At 34.4% G+C, this 22,640-nt stretch overlaps 1 protein-coding gene across 1 annotated transcript; it reads left to right on the forward strand.

The window, feature by feature from the left end:
- The first annotated feature begins 8,207 nt into the window (after positions 1-8,207).
- LOC108221661 (uncharacterized) lies at positions 8,208-14,481 on the forward strand. The gene is made up of 4 exons (XM_064094015.1): positions 8,208-10,566; positions 10,657-10,672; positions 10,765-10,927; positions 14,128-14,481. The coding sequence occupies exons 1-4, from the start codon at positions 8,208-8,210 to the stop codon at positions 14,479-14,481; spliced, it is 2,892 nt and encodes a 963-aa protein (XP_063950085.1).
- The last annotated feature ends 8,159 nt before the right edge of the window (positions 14,482-22,640 follow it).

Genomic DNA, 22,640 nt, shown 5'->3' on the forward strand with positions numbered 1-22,640 from the left:
TCATTTTAATATGAATATCAAACTAAAAAAATGGAAAGTAAATTATTCAGCATTTTCCGTCGTAAATATCAGTCGTAAGTTTGCGACAGCATTTTGTTACATGAGGTATTAATATAATGCCAGACCAAGGAATCAATTCGATTAAGGAGAATTGTAAGGATTTTGGGACTGGGAATGAACCCCGAGATGGGCCTGAACAGGGTCTAAGTGGGGCCTAGTAGGGTCGGGACGGGGCCTAGTGGGACCATGGTGGGGCCAAGTTTTGACTCTTAAGGCTGTCTGGAGCCTGTCAAGGGCCAGGGCGGAGCCTTGGCGGGGCCCTAGCGGGCCCGGGGCGGATTGAGTGGGGGCGAGGGTGGGCCCGAGATGGGTGATGACATATAGGGGGTGGGTGATGACATATAAGAAGGTGGGTGATGTCATTTAGGTATAGTTTCTCTTGGTTTGTATTTTAGTTTTTATCTTCGTGGTTTATCTTTGAGCATTTGCCTTTATATATATATATATATATATATATATATATATATATATATATATATATATATATATATATATATATATGTGCAAATGCTCAAAGAGAAACCACAAAGATAAAAACCAAAATGGAAACCAATAGAAACTATAAAAGTTATAAACTAGAGATCCGAATATTATTCAAAATAGGGATCCGAATTAATAGGGATCCGAATATTCTTCAAAATTAACAAATTTTGATAATGTTATAAACAGAAGAACAATGATTACATAAGGTTTTATGTTTCCTCTCGAAATACATATTTTTTAGAGTGGAACATTATCAATCTATGTTTGCTTTCTTGTTATCTCGATGAAGATCATATCATTTTCTCAGCAAGAGTCTAAAGCTATATGTATTCTCTCAGGAAGTGGTGCCATGTCCAATGTCACTCTTAGAGCTATATATATTCTCTCAGCAAATGGTCTTCAACTTGTGAACATTGATGAGAGAATACATATAGTTGTAAGAGTAACATTTGGAATGACACCACATATAGCTCTAAGCTCTTGCTGCGAAACGACACGATCTTTATCAAGACATCATGCAAGCAAGCAAAGATAGAAAATGATTGACTCAAAAAAATTTTGCATTCGGATAAACCTTCTATAATAATAGTTATTTTGATTATAACTTTATCAACTTTATTAATTATGAAGAATATTCATATCTCTATTTTGTTTATAAATTTATAATTATGGTACGGATATTATGAAGGTGAGTATAGTTTAAGATATCTTAGGAGTAAAAAGAATCCTAATATGTGGTTTACATAAACACAATTAATCATAAAAAAGAGTACGCCCCTAACACCATCTACAATATATATATATATATATATATATATATATATTATAAATAAATAAATATATAATGTATCTCTTAGCAAAATGATGGTGGTCAACAGTCTCAACCACAACCATAACCATATAAAGGGCTCAATCAACCTTTAAAAGCACAATACAGAGAATTTCAAGATATATAATTAAAACTAACTAGCACGATTGGATAGCCCAGTGGTCTCAAATTGTAAGGCACCTGCATAATCCAGCTTAACGCTTCCCTTATTCCTAGAGCTCCAGACAAATGAATTTCTGGACTGCCCTTGAAACAAGCGGCCGTAGCATAATTATTGTCCCTTGCAATGCAACCCACTCCAAACTGGGATGAGTGCTTGAATCTCAGAGTAGGAGATCTCATCAGAGTTCCTGTAGGAACAACTACTTATCTGATCAATAGTGACAATAACGAGAAGCTTATCATAGCCAAGCTCATCCAGCCTATCTCCACGCCAGGCGAATTCGAGGTACTTATATATGATCAGCAAAGAAGCTCCTGTTAAGTCATGAAAAGTTAGCTTGTTTGAGACTATTTCTGATTATTTACTTTGTGTGTAATGTTAGCCGTTCTTTGGAGTTGGAGCGAAGAATCCAGAGTCCTTCCTCAGGGCTTTCAGCGCTGAGATACTGGAAGCCGCATTAAAAGTGAGCCTCCAAACATGGAAGTTTAGTACTAAGAGTTATTAAATTCTTCGTTTTTTAAGTATTAACATGGGATTCATTTGGTTTTAATTTGGAATATAGGAAAAGAGGGACAAGGTTCAGAGGTTGCTTGATGCACAGAAGGGTGAATTTATTCTGAAGGCTTCGGAAGAGCAGATCAGGGCTGTGGACAAGAAAGACGAGGAAGGAGGTAGAGGCATATGGCCTTTGCCTTTTGGTGGTGGTGAATCAGAGAACAAGATTAATATTTTAAGGCAAATTCCTGTTGAATCGAATGAGTTTGGTGAGCTCCGCGAGGTTAAACCCAGTGATTTTAGGCCGCTCGAAGATTTTGATGTCACTGTTTCCTTTGCTAACATCACACAGGTATATTCATTTCATTCTTACCGGATATGTAGACGTTTATGAATGTGTTATTTGTGTGATCTTGATTGATGTGTTTGTTCAGGGAGGCATGTCAACTATCTTCTTCAATTCTAAGGCAATTATGATCTCCGTGGTGACGAATGGAGCTGGGGAACTTCAGATGGCATGTCCGCACTTGGCACAGGAGCAGGGGCAAGGACAGCAAGGCCGTGGTGGCTCTCAGGAGGGGCAAGAGCAACAAGGCCGTGGAGGCTCAAAAGAGCAGGAACAGGGCCAAGGAGGCCGTGGTGGCTCCCAGGAGGGACAAGGACAATAAGGGCGTGGAGGTTCCCAGGAGCAGGAGCAGGGCCAGGGCCAAGGAAGCCGCGGTGGTTCACAGCAGCAAAGCTATGAGAAGGTGCAAGCACGTTTGAGGCAGGGTGTGGTGTTCGTAACCCCTCCCGGCCACCCTCTAACTTTAATAGCTTCCAACAACCAGAATCTTGAGGTTCTCTGCTTCGAAATCAACGCTAGAAACAATGAGAGAATTGCTCTTGCAGGTAATCAAGTGATTACGAAATTGTTAAAAATTGTTCCTATATGTTTGATAAAACAGCTAACAAACTTCATTCTAATTTCAGGGCAAGACAACATATTCCAACAGATGGAGAAGGTTGCAAAGGAGCTGGCTTTCAACAGACCATCTCAAGAAGTGGATGAGACATTCGGGGCAAACAGGAAGAAATGGTTCTTCAAGGGTCCTAACCAGCAGCAACCAGGCCGCGCCTACGAGTGAAGGAGAAGCTAGCAACATCAATGGAGTAACGGGCGATGCATCAGTAGCAGGGCTACTTTTCTTATGTTATCTATGAATAAGACGTGATGTAAATTTCGAGTGAGTTTTTATGGAGAAGAATGCAGTAATGTGGTTTTGTACCGTGTAATCCTAACTATGATGATGCATTATATATAAATAAATATTGCCTTGCTCCCAATTAAAGCATCTCCATGTTGCTGGATGAGTCTATATTCTTGAAAGTTTATAAATCTATCATTTTTAATCACTTCGTGAAAATATAAAACTGTATTTCTCGTCTACATGTACTATCCATAGGAGTTAAAAACTATCAAAATCGCGGAAAAGTTATCGTTCCCCGTTTACATGCCAACGTTTCTTGTTTATTCTTCAAGCTGCAGTTCACCTTGTAAAGTCCGATACCGCAAAAATAAAATGCCACCAACAAAATCTATATAACCAAGTAACGCAAAACTATATAACCAAGTAATATAACGCATGTCAAACATAATTAGAAAATATGATTTTGATTGGAAAATGTGGTTTTTATTTATTTTTGTGCAAGCATACTTCAATATATAGCGAGTTTTATATTTATACAAAAATAACCACAATCTAAACGCGTATTAAATCAAGTAAAACAACGCATGACAAACGCAATTGGAATATGTGGTTTTATTTATTTTTGCAAACATACATCCAGTTTAATACAAGTTTTATATCCATACAAAAATACACTACAGTCTAAACACATATTGAAAATCTTGATAGTTGTGAAACTTTTTCATGTTGGTTAAGAGAGTTATTCTTCTAAACATGTTTTGGTGGAACCTAGCCTTTTAATTTTGTGATGAAGACTTGCCGTCATGTTATTTTTTTTATATCCTCTTTCCATTTTTTATATCTTCTTTAGATTCTTTAAGTTATATAATGATACACATATAATTTTACATAAAATACACTATAAAATATTTTAAACTTAAAAATGATAATTCTAAGTGCAAAATTAGATAATAAGAGAAATAAAAAATATTTTTAATTATTTTTTATTTGTTATAAATAGATTTAATAATAATTGAAAAAAATCCTAAATTATATTTATAGTGACTCATACAAGCATAAATTTGTGTCAAACTTCATTTTAAATAAAATCATAATATTTATGCAAACATAAGCTAGAGGAAATTTGAAGCTAATAATCTTGAAGACACGGCAGAAAAATAGGCAAATTATGACGGAAATTAATGCTTCAATCCGTCATAAAACGTCAACTTACGACAGAAAATTTACAAATTTTTTGATCAAATAGTAAGTTCATAAAAGCATCACAAAAACATGGGTTTATCGTAAATTCAAAACATAGTGGTAAGTTCGAGTAGGTGGAGCCCACATTAGTGTCAAAGTAATGGACAAACTTATGATGCCTTTGTCCATCGTAAGATGGATAAATTACGACTGAACCCTTCAATCAGAATTTTGTACTTGTGATATCTCATATGATGTTCGGGAAGACATGTATAAACACCGTAATCGATGAGTGATTTTAAAATGTCTCAATATTTTATCGGAATAATACTATTCTTGGCATTTCTCTTTATCAACTTCTTTCGATCAATTTCATTTGTTGATGCACTTCTCACCAATCTTATAGAAGTAATTGGGATATTTTTTTTCCAAATTTGGAGCACTTCTCTCTATTTTAAATGCACAATTTTTCTTCAATATCATGTTAATTAGCCTTTATGATTTAAGAAGTATATCGAAAGAGTTTATATATATAGTGCTGCACCAGAGCTTGCATATATAGGTTAGCATAAGATATAATTTATTTTTTTATACTAACAACACCTTCATGTTTATCTTGGTGCATTTTAAAAACATGCTCACAAACAGCATATTTAGAAAATGAATCTAAGAGTCTCAAGTGGCTCCAAATCAAAATTCTCTTTGCTCATAGTATTTTGTTACAACTGTATAAGAACAAAGCAATGCATCTGTGGAAATGCCTCCTGAACTTTATTCCATCATCATGTCACGTATTTCCGGCAGCACCAACTATACATATTTCATTTGCCAGAGCAATCATGCATCACATAGAATCTTTGCTCATTGCTAGCAGCTTAAAAAAAGATGCACGCAGATTATTGTAATTAAAATGCTATTGCTACAACTAAGACTCCAACCATCAAGATAACTCAAATTACTGCCATCTCTTTGTCCAAGAAAGTACATTAGCTCTTAAAGTTCTATTACCACAACTAAGCTTTTAAAGTTGTGGGGCTTCTCTTTATTAATTATTAGGTTTTATTAGTGTGAAGGTAGGTAATTTGTATATGGAACTATATATGTAGATTCTGATAAATTGAAAATGCATATGAGCCTGGGAGTCCCAATATAATTGTGCCCAAGTAATGAGTATATGGTTCAGATTAATTTAAAAGGACATTGTATTTCGACTTGTTAGATATACTTATTGTCAAATCTCCACCAATTTCTTTCCCGGACACTTGTGACCAATTCTCTCACCAATCTTACAAAATTTAGGATATCTTCTTTCTAAATTTGGAGCACTTCTCTCCATTCTGAAAAACAAATTTTCTTCGATACTATGTTTAGCGTTTATGATTTAAGAAGCATGGGAGTTTACTGCTGCACCGGAGCTTGCATAGGTTAGTAGTATTAGATATAATTTTAGTTTTCTTTATACTAACAACACCTTCATGTTAATCTTGATGCGTCCATTTTAAACAAGTGCTCACTAGCAGCGTATCAAAAAAACTCATGTGTGGCTCTAAATCAAAATTCTCTTGGCATTTCTTAGTAGTAATAACTTCCAAAACATGAGAGCAAGAGTAAAAAATTTTAAACTTATATATATTTTAGCTGATAATGCAAAAGTTTCTTCTCATGATAGGTTATGATTATATATATTAAAAAAAAGACAAAATGGAGATGTTGCCCCTCTACTCTGAAAATTCAATGTATCTTAGAATGCCGAGTTGCTTACACTTTAAACTATATAGACATATTGGTACATAAAGTTCATCACAAAATAACTAGGCTTCGGCAAAAAGATCAAGATCCATGAAAACAGGAATTCAAGCCTAATTGAATAATGACATTCATAAATCTATACACTTAATGGAGTAGTCAACTTTGCTAAACTTAATTGTGCGGACAAACGATAACACTAGCTTCCACTTTGTTGTTTATTTGGCCATAACTATCTAACAAGTCGATCGAAATACAATGTCCTTTTAAATTTAATCTGGACCATACTCATCACTTGGGCACAATTATATTGGGACTCCCAGGCTCATGCATTTTCAATTTATCAGAATCTACATAGATCCATATACAAATGACCTACCTTCACATTAATAAAACCTAATAATTAATAAAGAAGCCCCAAAAATTTAAAAGCTTAGTTGTAGCAAGAGCATTCAATAGCTCTGATCAGAATAGCTTGGAAAAAGATATGGCATTAATTAAAGTTACCTTGATGGCTGGAGTCTTTAGTTGTAGCAATAGCATTTTGGTTACAGTAATCTGCATGCATCTTTCTTTAAGCTGCAATAGCAATGAGCAAAGATTCTATGTGATGCATGATTGCTGTATCGGGCAAATGAATATGTATAATTGGTGCTGCCAGAAATACGTGACATGATAGTGGAATAAAGTTCAGCAGGCATTTCCACAGATGCATTGCTTTGTTCTTATACAGTTGTAACAAAATATTATGAGCAGGAGAAAGATCATGTATTTAGTTAAATAGAATATAATAGGATTTAGTAGATCAATAAGCTTTTCATTCATGTGATTTCCAAATCATTAGAACTACTTAAAGAAAACAGTGAATGATTCATTTCAAACAAATTTCTCACAACTGTTTTTGCACAATGTTGCTTTACCGATTACTGGAACTAACATTTATAGCCACTACTACTTAACAGACTTTGTAACTAACTTTCTCCAATTACAGATGTACCCTCACTACATTTACACTGTTATCGCATTCCTTTTACTACTAGTGTAGAATTATGTAAAAGTAATATTTATTATAATTGACATTTTCAAAAAGGCCCAAATTAGTTGAGTATAAATATAATTTATCTACAAAGCTAGTACATTGCATGCTTCATGTATATAATATATGTCATTATTAGAGCTGTGTATCTGCTTAAAAACTATTATGCGAACCGGCAAATGTCAAATCTAAAAGCTAGTTTTATTGGATACATTCACTACAGGAAAACAGGTCAAAACCGACCGCACAAAACCGACCGCCGCATATAAAACCGACCGACGGTCGCGTGGTCGGTTTTAACCCGTCGAAATCACAAAACGACGTCGACCTGGGTGACGTGGCAACAAATAAAACCGACCGTCGGCAACGGTCGGTTATATGTATGACATGGCACTGTTATAACCGACTGTTCTCTGTGGTCGGTTTTGTTTTCCGCGGAAAAATAATTAAAAATCAATTTAAATAAAAATATCTGTGCGTCAGCCCCTCAAAACGACGTCGTTTTTTTGTTTGGTACTAAAACCGACCGATTGGTCGGTCGGTTTTAACCTGCAGCTTTTATATCACTTTTTAGCTAGTAATGAGCTCACATTCACTTGAAATAAAAATCAAAGGAGAAGAAAGGAGCTAAAGTGGGGAAGAATTATTGCTTGCAAACATTTCAAGTAAGTGATTTTCATTTATTTGCATTAAATGTGTGTGTGGTGGGTGTGTTAAATGTGTTTGTTATATTAAATGTGTGTGTATGTAATTACATTGAATGCTTGTATTGCATTAAATGTATGAAATTCATGTGAAATTATTTGTTAAATGTATGTGTGTATTGAATGTATGTGTGTATTGAATGTATGTGTTATTAAATGTATGTGTGTGTTAAATGTATGTGTGTGTTAAATGTGTGTGTAGATGACAAACTTGGATCGAAGTTGGATTAGTAATCAAGTGCAAAGTGATAAAATTTCGTTAACTCCAGAATATAGGAATGGTGTAGAAACTTTTTTAAAATTTGCAAGTGAAAATGGAATGGGAGAAGATGGTACAATGAAGTGTCCTTGTAAACGTTGTAGGAATTTGAATTGGTTAAGTATCGACGATGTTAGATTCCATTTACTTGCTAAGGGGATGCTTGAGGGTTATACCGTTTGGACATCACATGGTGAAGAAAGAGGAAGAAAACGTAGTCGAACATCGCATAATCGTTATTGTGTTCGGGAACCTACGAGGGTAGAACAACCGGTAGATTTGAATGCGATGCTACATGATTTTGCCGGTGAAAATTCCGAATTTTATAACAACGTGGATACGGGAACTAGGAATGTAGAAGAAGTTCCAAATGATAGTGCAAGAAAATTGTATGAGGTGATTGTTGAAAATGGAGCACCTATTTATCCCGGTAATACGAAGTATACAAGATTAAGCTTTACCACAAAATTATTAGAATTCAAGAATATCTCACATTGTAGTAATAAGGCTTTTGATAGTTTGCTTACACTTTTTGCGGATGTATTACCAAAAAAACACACGTTGCCCCAAACTTATTATGAAATGAAGAAGATAATGAAGGGTTTGAGGGTTGAATATCAAAAGATTGATTTATGTGAGAATGATTGTATGTTATTTTATGGAGATGACAAGGATAAAGTTGTGTGTGATATATGTGGTAAAGATCGTTATCGGGATGTTTTGAGGAAAGATGGTAAAAAAATACCAAAAAAAATATTGAGACATTTTCCTTTGATTCCTCGACTACAACGCTTGTATATGTCAAAACATACATCCGACCATATGAGATGGTACAAGAATCGAGATGTCAAAGATGGAGAAATTAGTCATCCCGCGGACGGAGAAGAGTGGAAAAATTTTGATCGTCGATATCCATCATTTGCTCAAGAAATTCGTAATATAAGGCTTGGCCTTGCAACCGACGGTTTCAACCCATTTGGCCCTACCGGGAAAAAAACATATAGTGTGTGGCCCATAGTAGTAGTTGTCTACAATCTTCCGCCATCAATGTGTATGAAAAAACCCTATATGTTTATGACCGATATAGTGCCGGGTCCGAATAGCATTGGCAAAGATATTAACGTTTGTCTAAGGCCTCTCATTGATGAATTGAAGATATTGTGGAATACAGGAATTGAAACATATGATCAATCTTCGAAACAAAATTTTACAATGAGAGCGGCTCTTATGTGGACAATTAGTGATTATCCCGCTATGAGTATGATAAGTGGATGGTCGGGTAAAGGAAAATTAGGGTGTCAAGTGTGTCTTGGAAGTGTGCAAGGGTTTCAATTAAAACATTGTGGTAAATGTAGTTTCTATGGCACGAACCGAATATTCCTTGAACCGAATGATCCACTACGTCGGAAAAGTAATTTGTTTGATAATGCGGAAAGAAGAGTGTTTCGTGGTCGTTTGTCCGGGGAGGGTGTAAAGGAGTTGCTTGACGGTTTAGTTTTTCCACTACCCGGAAAGACTAATACAAAGGCGAGGAGTATCGGATATGGGGAAGAGCATCATTGGACTCATGTTCCAATTTTTTATGAACTCCCTTATTGGTCTTCACATAGTTTACGTTATTCAATTGATATCATGCATACGGAAAAAAATGTTTTTGAGAACCTATTTTTTATTATTGTGAATGCGAAAAAGTCAAAGGATCACAAAAAAGCAAGAGCGGATTGCAAGCACTTTGGTGTGTTACCTCATTTGTGGATCGATGAAAATGGCAAGTCACCCAAAGCACCTTTTTCCATTACAAGAAAACAACGTAAACTTTTGTGTGAATGGATTAGTTCACTGAAACTTCCAGACGGTTATTCCTCAAATATATCTCGTTGTTGTAATGTTGAGGAGTGTACATTTTATGGATTCAAATCGCATGATTGTCATATATTTCTTCAAAAATTATTGCCTCTTGCAATTCGTGAGCTTTTACCGGCGCCTATTGCGGATGCCATCACGGCAATTGCAAATTTTTTTCAAGATTTGTGCTCATCCACGGTTACAAAAACCGATTTGGAAATAATGGAAAAATCAGTTGTGAAGGCATTATGTTTGTTGGAAACAATTTTTCCTCAAAGTTGGTTTGATTCGATGGAACACTTGGTTGTGCATTTGGCGGAAGAAATTAGACTTGCTGGACCTGCTTACTGGCATTGGATGTATCCAATTGAGCGTTTATTGGGGAAACTAAAACAAAAAGTCGGCAATAAAGCAAGAGTTGAGGGTTCCATTGCCGAACGATATATGGAGGAGGAGATTGTCAATATTTGTGCTTTTTACTTTGCATCCGACTCGATTCACAATAAATTAAGTCGTAACGAAGTTTTGTTTGATGTACAAAAGACCGACAAATTAGAAGTTTTTAAATATCCATGTGATTCTCTTGGAAAAGAATGAAGTCGATATTTGAATGATGATGAGCAATTATTAGCTGATGAATATGTTCTTCTAAACTCTCCTGAAGTTCAACCTTATCTAAGGTATGTTAAATACATTTTATGATAAATTTTTGTGAAGATGTCAATACATTTTATGATAAATTCATGTTATTGACATTTATGCATTATTGTAGGAGGTACCAAGATCGAGTTATGAGACAACGTCCTGAGACAACACCACAACAATTAGATCATATTGTGAAAACTCGATTCAAAGCTTGGTTTAAGAAAAAGGTTGAGAAAGACGAGATAGACGGACCTCGTTTCATGGACTTGCTAGAAGGACCGGCATTAAAGGTCATGACTTTTGAAACTTGTCAAGTTAATGGATATAAATTTTCAACATCATCCGCATCCGGTTCCGGTGTTGTAGTTAAAGGAACTTTGCATGAAAATAATCTTGATTATTATGGTCAACTAATAGAAATTATAAGACTTATTTATCAAGGATGCAATCATGTATATTGGTTCAAATGTATTTGGTTTGATAGTCTCGGAAATGGTGTGAGGATCGATAAGAATCGAGTGGTGACGGTTGATATAACTTCAAGATTGAGATCTAACGAAGTTTTTATTTTAGCTAGTCAAGCCTCTCAAGTATATTACGCTCCTAGCGTATTGGATCCACGAAGCAAAATATATATGGTGGTCAAATCTAAAAGTCGTCCGATTGATGAATCAATTATTGTGCAAAATGATATAGAGGACGCTTTTCAAGAAGATAGATCTAATGCCGCTAGCTCATTTTCACTATTTGTTGATTTTGCACAATATGGACAAATACCATTTATTCGGCATGAAAATCAAGATGATGATGATGAAGAAGACGAATTGCGAGATGATGAAAATCAAGATGATGATGATGATGTTGAACACAATGAAGAAGAGGAAGATGATAATGAAGATGATGATGAAGATAATGATGATGATAATGAAGATGATGATGAAGATGATGACGGTTTTGATGACTTTCAATGATGTGTAAATAATATACAATGGTGTAATCATATACAATGTTGTTTAGGCTGCTTAGTAATTTGGTTATGTATTGGTATTTGATGTTGGTACAGGATTTGGCAATTGAAACTACAAAAGAATCTGTTTTTTTTTTCAATTTTTGCCCAGAAAACCGACCGTCAAACAACATAACCGACCGGTTTTGACCATTAAACTACCAGAAAACCGACTGCATTCATATAAAACCGACCCCCATTTTCCAGAAAACCGACCGCATTCATATAGGCGCGGTCGGTTATAAGCCGATCGGTTATAAAATCCAGGATAGCGTACTGCCACAAAACCGACCGTGTCAAAACCGACCACATATAACCGACCGTTGCAGGATTTGACATCGGTCGGTTTTACTTAAAAGTCAGTCAAAGCCTCTGTATATTATTTGTTATATATATATAAATTATAATAATATAACTTTACCAGAAAACCGACCGTGTTCAAGTAAAACCGACCAATTTTTTCCAGAAAACCGACCGGATTCAATTAAAACCGAGCGTCTGCCCAGAAAACCGACCGCTGGCCCCTTTGACTTCGGTCGGTTTTAACTAAAAGTCAGTCAAAGTCTACATATTATTTATTATATAGACATATAAATTATAATATATAAACAAATATATATATTATATAAATATGTATATATATATATATTATTTTACATAATATTTTACATGTAATATTTATATAAAATATATTCGTAATATAAATATATATACAGTCATAGCTATCTCTTCAATCTTACATACACGGATGGTTACAAGTGAAGTGTCCGGAGAGGAAGTGTGAAACCTAACTCTTGTTTCCTCCTTTGCTCACGGTGATAAGTAAACGTCGTTCATCTCGTCCCCTTTGACGGTATTCAAAGCAGATCGTAGACTGACTCAGTACTAGTCACTATCCTGTGTCTATATATTATTGGCTCATTTTTAATATATATTATTTCAACTTTTTTTTCCTAACTTCACGTGCCAAAAATTTAAAATTATTCCGATCATTGCATGTACATTCTTATAACTGATATATGTCATAAGCAGTGTTCTAATTAATAATCGCCGATTTAACTGAGTAATCCCCGATTACTCCACTGCAAGGTCAGACATTGATTCGATTTTTGAAATACGATTAATCCTTATATATATTTCTTAATCGCAGTATATACGATAAATATACCAATTAAAATATTATATTACCTTAAATATGAATAATTATAGAGTTTATGAATATAATAAATATATTAGTTGCTAATATAGTAATATTACTTTTGATTTAAAATTAAAATATTATTAAATAATACTAGCTATTAATATAATATTATCTAACTATTTTTAATATTAAAATATTAAAAGGTATGGTTTTTATTTAATTAAATAATATAATTTGGCCATTTTTTCAATTTAGGGTTCCTTAAAACCGACCGACGTACTATAAAACCGACCGATCTTTTTTTGCGCCTAATTTTTCACGAAAAATTAAAACACGCGCCTTAGTGAAACGACGTCGTTTCACCGGACCCAACGTCATAACCGATCGCTCCGTCGGTCGGTTTTAAGCTCTGTATATATAAAAAAACAGCCGTTTTATTTCTTTTCCTTTTATCTTTCTCTCAACTCTCATCTCTCTCGCCTCTCTGAACTCCCCTCTCTGAACTCAAATCTCTCTCGCTCTCAAATCTCTCTCGCTGTCTAATCTATCTTGCTGTAAACTCCTTCTCTCAAATGGCAATTCAATCTTTCATCTCTCTCGCTCTCAACTCCCTCTTTCTCAACTTGCTCGTGATTATGGTTGCGCTCGATTCTCTATGCGAATTTGTACTCGGTTCACAGAGGAGGGTTCGGTTTCCTCGGAAGAAGAAAGCCCCTTCGCTTTTCGGTTTGGGTTCGGATGATTCGGTATGCTCGATTCGTTTAGTTTGGGCTCTATTTCATTTTTTCAATTAAGTTTAGTTTAGTTTGTATGTGTATATGTTGGTGTGTATGTGTATCTGCATATATTTGTTTGTATTTGTGTTAATTTCTGGGAATTTCATCTATGGGTATGTATTTGTGTATGTTTGTAAGAGTATATATAAGTTTGTGTTAATTAGTATATACGTGTATGAAAAATTTTGCATGCAATTTGTCCGTCGGTTATATGCAATTTGTCCGTCGGTTATAAGTGGGGTGAAATTTTTCTTAAATTTTCAATTTGTATAGTTTTTGTTTTCTTAGGCCCATCATTTGTATGTTTGTATGTGTTTGTATATGTTTGGTTGAGCAAAACACATACTAATTGTATAATTATACAAATTAGTATGTATATTTTGTATATGTATAGTTTGTATATTACTTTAAATATGAATAAAGTAAGCGTGTATGTGTTTGTGTTTGTGTTAAGGGAATAAGTGTTTAAGTGTGTTTGTGTTTGTGTTAAGGGGATAAGTGTTTAAGTGTGTATGTTTTTGAGTTTTGGATTTAACTTGATTTTAATTTTAATGAATTGTATTGTAGGGGCTCTTTGGTTGGGTGATGATTATCGTCATGATTTCAATGACGATATATATCATGGCAAGAAAAAGGAAAGCAACGGACAAGGACACCGACAAAGGCAAGGGAAAGAGTGTCGGTAGTAGTACAAACAAAAGGCGCGCGAAGGGAAAAGGCAAGGGGAAAGAAAAGACGGTGTTGCGTGACGAGCCAACGGATTCGGATACCGAATCGGACCAAAACCCAAGGGAGGCGGAGGCGGAGGCGGAGGAGGAACCGGTGAGAAGAGTGAGGATGCCACGGTCACATTCATGCGGCATTTTTGGAGCTAAGATACCAACAAGACCTCGACGGATCAATATCTCCGATGGACAGTAAGTATATTTTTTTATATGTAGTGTTTTGTAGTGATTTGTAATGATTAATATATATAGTGTGCGTTAGTTATTAATAATTTGTTCACGAGTTTATATTTATAATGTTCTTATATAGTATTGAAGATAATGAGGCAAAAAAGACTTTGCTTGCGATTATTCGGGCAAGATGGCCTTTGGGTAAATACACGTTTAGTGACATAGACGCGGCTTACCCAAAGTGGCTCGGTCTAAGGGTTGAGGAGTTTCTAGTAAGTAGATTTTTTTAATATAATATGTTTTTGATTTTGTTGGTAATTGGTGTGATTATTCAATTTTAATCCTTGTACTTGTTGATATTATGTAGAAATATTATAGGCAATTGAAAGGTCAAAGCCGTTCAAAAGCCAAAGCTATCATTGAAGATCACATAAAGGTCACAATCAAAAGGACCATGAATGAATTGAAGAGGAGGATCGAGAGGAAGTCAAGGGAGGAAGGGGTTTCAAAGTTGGCTTTGAAACCGGAATATTGGAATATCATTTTTTGGAAAGATCTTCTCAAGTATTGGGACACGGATGAAGGCCATTTGCATAGGTCGGAAGTTGGAGCTGCTAATCGGCAACGCGTGGAAAGCTTGCATAGCGCGGGTGCTCGCTCCTTCAACCGTGTGCGCGAGGTAATACTATTTTTAATATGCAAACACACACACACACATTTTGTTTTTACCTTATAATTATATAATATATAATATAATAATGCAAATGCTAATATAAGTTATTTTGTGGTATAATTCAAGAACATGAAAAAGAAATTGTCTAAAAGTCCGACGAAGCTTGAGGTGTGGGATGAATGCCACACTAGGATCGGCTCCACTCCCGAGAGCCGAATATATACTACCCCCGCCGCTATGCGCATTGCGGTAATCTTCTAATTTTAGCATTTTAATTAATTGTGATAACCATGAATACGTCAATATGTTTAATTAATGCTTATATCTTCTTATTTTAGCAATTTAATTAATTGTTTATATCATAACCATGAATGCTAATTAATTGTGAAAAATGTGTAGGAACGATATGCCTCCATTCTTGATCGTATGCCGGTGGAGGTTACTCAAGCGGGGGAGCGGGATGAGCCTTGGGATTGGTGGATGGAAGCAATGGAGGTTCCACAAGGCGAGAGGCCAAAAAAGAATTACGTTGTGGGGTTCCCTAAAGCTCGAGCTAGTGATTTGATCCCAACACTAGCCACTCGCTATAGGGATTCCACCCGTGGCGGCGCCGGCTCATCCTCATCCGCTCCAACATAAAATCCGGTGGTTCCCGATTCCATCTTCCTCCCGATTGTCCGCAATGTGCTCAATGAAACCCGTTCCAATCCTCTCCAATTTGCTCGTCGCCTATCGGATGAGGAGATAACAACCTTTGCACGCACAGCCCTCGAGGCATCCGATCCAGCCACTGACCCGGCTCGGAGGGCTGAATGGAATAGCCTTCTCGGCAGCGAGATTGTGCACATTGTAGGGACATTGCTCGAGGATGTCCTCTAAAAAATGGATGCTCGTGCTCAAATGGTAATATACTTATGCTTTATTTTTTGTTTTTGGTTGATATGTAAAAATGAATGGATTTCTAATTGTTTGACATGTTTTTGTAGGCAACTGCGCAAGAGGGAGAGAAAGATTACACGGATGTGGACGAGGAGACGGATGAAAACACGGATGATGAGGGTGAAGGCGAAGCCGGTGGCGAAGGCGGTGGGGAAGGCGGTGGCGAAGATGGTGGCGACGGCGGTGGTGAATCATCCGATGTTTCATTGACCGATTAGTGTAATTTATATTTTAATTTTAACGGATGGTATATATTAAGACGTACAGTGGTTGGATTTGGATTGTGAATGTTTGGGTTTTGAATTGTTTGAATGTTTGGATTTGAATTTGTAATTAGTACGTTTGGATTTTGAATTGTTTGGATTTGGATTTGTAATTAGAATGTTTGGATTTGGTTTAATTAGAATTGTTTCGTTTAATTTTGTTGTTGGTATTTTGTGATGTTTGGTTGTTTAGGATGCTTGGTTTGATTGTTTGGTTGGTATGGTTTTGGTACAGGGAATTGATTGGAAACTGCAGATTCTGCTGCAATTTTTTTAAAAATTCACCCAGTAAAACCGACCGAATGGTCCCAAAACCGACCACTTTTTACCATATTGATGCCAGAAAACCGACCGCATTCAACTATAACCGACCGCGCTCATCACATAAAACCCAGAAAACCGACCGTATTCATCAAAAGTCGGTCGGTTATGAGACGGTCGGTTATGTGAATCAGGGTGGTCTTCTGCCACAAACCCGACCGACTCATAACCGACCGCACATAACCGACCGTGGCAGAAGGTTGACTGCGGTCGGTTTTGTGTCAGAGTCAATTCAGATAAAAGGCACATAACCGACCACTGAAATCGGTCGGTTTTACCAGTCGCTTCTGATGTGGTGTGACACCTGTTGCCACGTGGTGACAGGTGGCATCAAGTGGGGCCACTTTTCTGGGAACAAAACAGCACATAACCGACCACTTACTTGGTCGGTTTTAAGGGTTAAAGCCGACCAATTCGCGTAACCGACCAGGGTTTAACCGACCAGCCATATCGGTCGGTTTTAGGCTTATAACCGACCGATATTGTTCATAACCGACCGATGCTGGCGGTCGGTTATGTCCTGTTTTCCCGTAGTGACTATCGGAGGATCTTCACGTACATTCATCAGTTAACAACACAAAAAACAAAAATAATAAGAATTCAAACTTTAACCTTGTTCCTTGTGCTCTTTATTTTTACCAAGGTGTGTGTACCAGAAAATTACGTCTTCCCGAGAAAATATTACCGGAAAATTATTTCTTCCCAAAAAAATGTTCTGGCTCAAATTGCAATTTAATGTCATGCCACATGCATGACAAAAGGAATGAATTATTCAATATTGGTAGAAAGCCTCAAATAAATATGGTGACACACAAAAACTTACCCAACCTTTTGTTATAGTAGTTCTTATAAGTTATAGATTCTCCGGCTTCTAATTTAACCACCGAACTGCAATTCATACCATCTATTGTGCCCAGAATGCACACTATATTTAACTATTGTGAGGTGTGCAAACTGCAGACCAAAACCATTGTAAGGTGTGCAGACCAAAGAATTTTCTAGAAGACATACACCTACACACCACGCCATATCACTTGTGTGCACAATATTATACTGGACTTTAGAAAGTTATTTGAATTATAAAAATATATTAAAACAATACATTTGAGATATGATGTAATTTATAGCACAATATTTTTTTGCCAAATTATAACAATAGCTCGGTCTATTTTAGCACTATGTTATTTTATAAACTCAGGCTAAGATTGACATACACAGAGGTGATACTTTCTCTTGTGAAACTTGGTATTTTTTTTGATTCCTTGGTCTGGCATTATATTAATACCTCATATATATATATATATATATATATATATATATATATATATATATAGAGGATCCTATTCCAATACAAACTACTAAAATACAAACTAAATACAAATCAATGCAATTAAGGAGAATTGTAAGGATTTTGGTACCGGGAATGAACCCCCAGATGGGCCTGAACAGGGTCTAAGTGGGGCCTAGTAAGGATTTAGGTATAGTTTCTCTTGGTTTGTATTTTAGTTTTCATTTTGGTGGTTTATCTTTGAGCATTTGCATATATATATATATATATATATATATATATATATATATATATATATATATATAGGCAAATACTCAAAGAGAAACCACCGAAATAAAAACTAAAATAGAAACCAATAGAAACTATAAAGTTATAAATTAGGGATCCGAATATTCTTCAAAATTAACAAATTTTGATAAAGTTATAAACAGAAGAACAATGATTACATAAGGTTTATGTTTCCTCAGCAAGAGTCTAAAGCTATATTATTCTCTCAGGAAGTGGTGCCATGTCAATGTCACTCTTAGAGCTATATATATTCTCTCAGCAAATGGACTTCAACTTGTGAACATTGATGAGAGAATACATATAGTTGTAAAAGTAACATTTGGAATGACACCATTTCCTGAGAGTACATATAGCTCTAAGCTCTTGCTGCCAAACGACACAATCTTTATCAAGACATCATGCAAGAAAGCAAAGATAGAAAATGATTGACTCTAAAAAATTTTGCATTCGGATAAACCTTCTATAATAATAGTTATTTTGCTTATAACTTTATCAATTTTATTAATTATGAAGAATATTCATATCTCTATTTTGTTTATAGGTTTATAATTATGGTACAAATATTATGAAGGCGAGTATAGTTTAAGATATCTTAGCATTAAAAAGAATCCAAATATGTGGTTTACATAAACACAATTAATCATAAAAAAGAGTACGCCCCTAACACCATCTACAATATATACATATATATATATATATGTATATATATTATAAATAAATATATATATAATATATCTCTTAGCAAAATGATGGTGGTCAACCGTCTCAACCAAAACCATAATCATATAAAGGGCTCAATCAACCTTTAAAAGCACATTACAGAGAATTTCAAGATATATAATCAAATAAATAAAGATTTAATTATTAAAATTTTAAGACAGGTCAAGGATCCAAAGAATGAATGGCTGAGTGTTCAATTATAAAAAAAAAGAATCAAGTGAAAAAATTGCACACACAAACATTTGTATGTGATTATGAAAGGGAAAAAAGAAAGAATAATCAAACCCATCCTCATATATGAACATAATCTTAATTATATATATCATTTATACAAAATAAAATGATAGAGAAAATGTGTCATCCCCCAAGATAGCTATGAAAGAAAGATTTAAACAACTGATGTTGCAATGAAACAATATTTAAACAATTGATATTATATATAACACCCACACAAACAGAGAGAGATTGACCAATTATAGCCACACAAATGATGTTTTAAACTTCATAAAGAAATGGGTATTTATACTAGTATAAGAAGTTTCTAGATAGAACGGGACACTGTTTCTAGATAGAAGTTTCTAGATAGAACGGGACACTGTTTCTAGATAGAAACGAGACACTGTTGTTGAGCTGAACCAATCAAAATAAAGAAGTTTTGAGCTGAACCAATCAAAATTAAAGAAATTTATACAGAGCCAATGAAATTTAGATACATTTAGAGAGAGCCAATACAAGTTGATCTTTACAATAGTATGAGATGTTAAAACCAATTAAAATTTGAGATGATGACATGATTTTTTAATTATACTATTTACTCAAAAAAATGTTACATAAACTTTTTTGTATATATATACTATTTACAAAATAGCATTACCAAACTTTGTGTAAAATTTTAGTGGGATAATTAAACTAATAATTATTTATACGATATATATATATATATATATATATATATATATATATATATATATATATATATATATATATATATATCTATATATATATTATTACTTATAATTGATGGTTATAAATTGAATCCTTTTATCATGATCAATAATATATATTGCAATATATTAAAATTTCATCAAAATATTATTCATTTATTAATATAGAAAAATCAATATAAAGAACAAAAAAATTAAGTAAATAATTATTAACTCAAAATGAGTCTTTAGAAGAATATTAAATCTTTTCATGTGTAGTTAAATTTAAATAATTGTACAATACTGGAGAAATTATGATAATACAATTTGATTTTAGAATAATATATGAAATTTAAATTTTAAAAAAATAGAGACATTTATAAGTCTATACTATGAAATTTCTAATTTAAGTTTTATGCATTTCATAAATATACACAACACAATCTACTATAAAGTTCAGTTTTGTATAAGATTAAAAAGACACAATACATAAAATATTTTGGGGTGTTATACATTTTTTCTTCTAAAAGTTTAATATTTGTTTATAGAAAAAACTTATATTAGTTAAGTTCCTTACAATATTTGTAATTTTATTGAGATGTTGAAATTTCCACATTTTTTTGAGAAAGTTTAGCAAGTTTTTTCAAGCGAAATCTGCTTATAATTAATAAGTTTAAGCTCAAAACTAACTAGCACAATTGGATAACCCAGTGGTCTCAAATTGTAAGACACCTGCATGATCGAGCTTAACGCTTCTCTTATTGCTAGAGCTTCAGACACATGAATTTCTGGACTGCCCTTGAAACAAGCGGCCGCAGCATAATTATTGTCCCTTGCAATTAGGGGTGTAAACGAGCCGAGCCGAGTCGAACACTGTCAAGCTCGGCTCGAGCTCGACTGAAAAGTTCGGGGCTCGAGTTCGATCGAGCCTTTAATTTCAAGTTCGAAGCTCGGCTCGTAAATAGTTCGATAAGTTCGAGTTCGGCTCGAAAGCTTGAATCGAGTTACCAAATATTGACAAAAACTCGAAATATGATCGGTTCGACTCGAGTTCGATTCGATTAAATATATAAATTATAAATAAAATATTAAATATATTTGTAAAAATATATTTATAATAAAAAAAATTAAAATATAATAGAGGCTCGATAAGGCTCGCGAACCTTACGAGCCGAGTAATTTGAAGTTCGAGCTCGGCTCGGTAAAACATCCAAATAGCTCGAGTTCGAGCTCGGCTCGATTATTACCGAATCAAATTCGAATATTTTTCGAGCCGAACTCGAGTAGCTCACGAATAGTTTGGTTTGTTTACACCCCTACTTGCAATGCAACCCACTCCAAACTGTGATGAGTGCTTGAAAACCTATCTCTATCTGAGGTTTGATCCAATGTTCATTAACACCGGCTCTGACCTGGACATGCTTCATTTGGAGGTTGCGCAGCCTCCAAACTAGCCCTACCTTGAATTTTTTTTCTCTAATCTTATCTTTTAAGAAGACGAAAACTGCATTTCTACTTCTACCAATCAATCTTGGTAAGCCTAGATAGGACTTTTATTGTCTGTTAATTGCAACAAAGTATATTGCAGGTACCTCATGATGGCCGCCCTAAGATGTTTAAATTATTGTGCCCCTATAATTATATTTAAAGAAATGTAAGGCCAATCAAATAACAAAAATAATCTAATACGACTATATATAACAGATACTTCTTCAATTTATATGATGGAAAACAAACAACAGAAAAGGTGGGCGCTCATAATTTATAACCGACAAGACATTCGGTCGTAACTTTGGCCATAATAGTCCGACGGAAGGGGTTTCCATCATAAGTTTTATATTTAATATTAAATTCATAGCACAAAAATATAAACTAATGCTTTTTATTGCTGCGAAGCATTTCGTAATAAGTAACTTGTCTAGTTTGGATATTTTGTTGAAACAAAAAATAATAAAAAATAGGTTTTTTTACCTGGCCAATTTTGTCATAAACTATCCGTCGTAAGTTTAAATATTTTCAATAGTTAAAAATTCTGTCCTAAATTGACTGTCATAATATGTTGCCTTAATATTAAGTAAAAGAAGATTAATTTTCTCCCACAATTGTTTTTTATACGTTTTCTGTGAGAAATTCAAAATTTAAAATATGAATTTCAAATTAAAAACCGAAAGAATGAAAGAATTTTTGTTTAATGACCTTCCGTCGTAAATTGATTGTCGTAATATGACATGCTAGTATTAAAATATGAAAATTAACTTTTCCGTCAAATATTCTCATTTTAATATGAATATCAAACTAAAAAAATGAAAAATAAATTATTCAGCATTTTCCGTCGTAAATATCAATTGTAAGTTTGCGACAACATTTCGTTACAGATTCTTTTGCCTTCCTCCGAGCCTCACCTCACAGGGCTTTTCAAACAGAGCACAATTAATCAATGGAAATTCAATAAAAGAAGAACACAATTAACTAATCAATAATGCGCGCTATATATATAGTAACAAAATAAGCACAAAGATTGTAACGAACGATGATCACAGATCGTAAAGAGAGATAAATATGAGAGAAAAACGCGTCTATTACTGTCGCTTTACAACAAATAAAATAAACAATGAACCAATTGAGTGCCTAGGATTTCTACATGACTCAAACTATTCTTGAAGTGATGATTATCATATTAAAGCTAGATCGGGAGCAACAATATCGACAAAACTCAATAAGGACGAGTACTTAGTTGACCAAGAAACTAGGTATATATGTATCCAGAGT

This window comes from Daucus carota, chromosome 5 (genome assembly GCF_001625215.2).
Source record: "Daucus carota subsp. sativus chromosome 5, DH1 v3.0, whole genome shotgun sequence".
Lineage (NCBI taxonomy): Eukaryota > Viridiplantae > Streptophyta > Magnoliopsida > Apiales > Apiaceae > Daucus > Daucus carota.

What these genes read in the sequence shown, in the direction of transcription:
- LOC108221661 (XM_064094015.1), top strand. Translation starts at nt 8,208, where the DNA reads ATGGGAGAAGATGGTACAATGAAGTGTCCTTGTAAACGTTGTAGGAAT. An exon ending in TAGAAGGACCGGCATTAAAG is followed by an intron (nt 10,928 to 14,127) that starts GTCATGACTTTT and finishes ATTGTATTGTAG; the next exon opens with GGGCTCTTTGGTTGGGTGAT.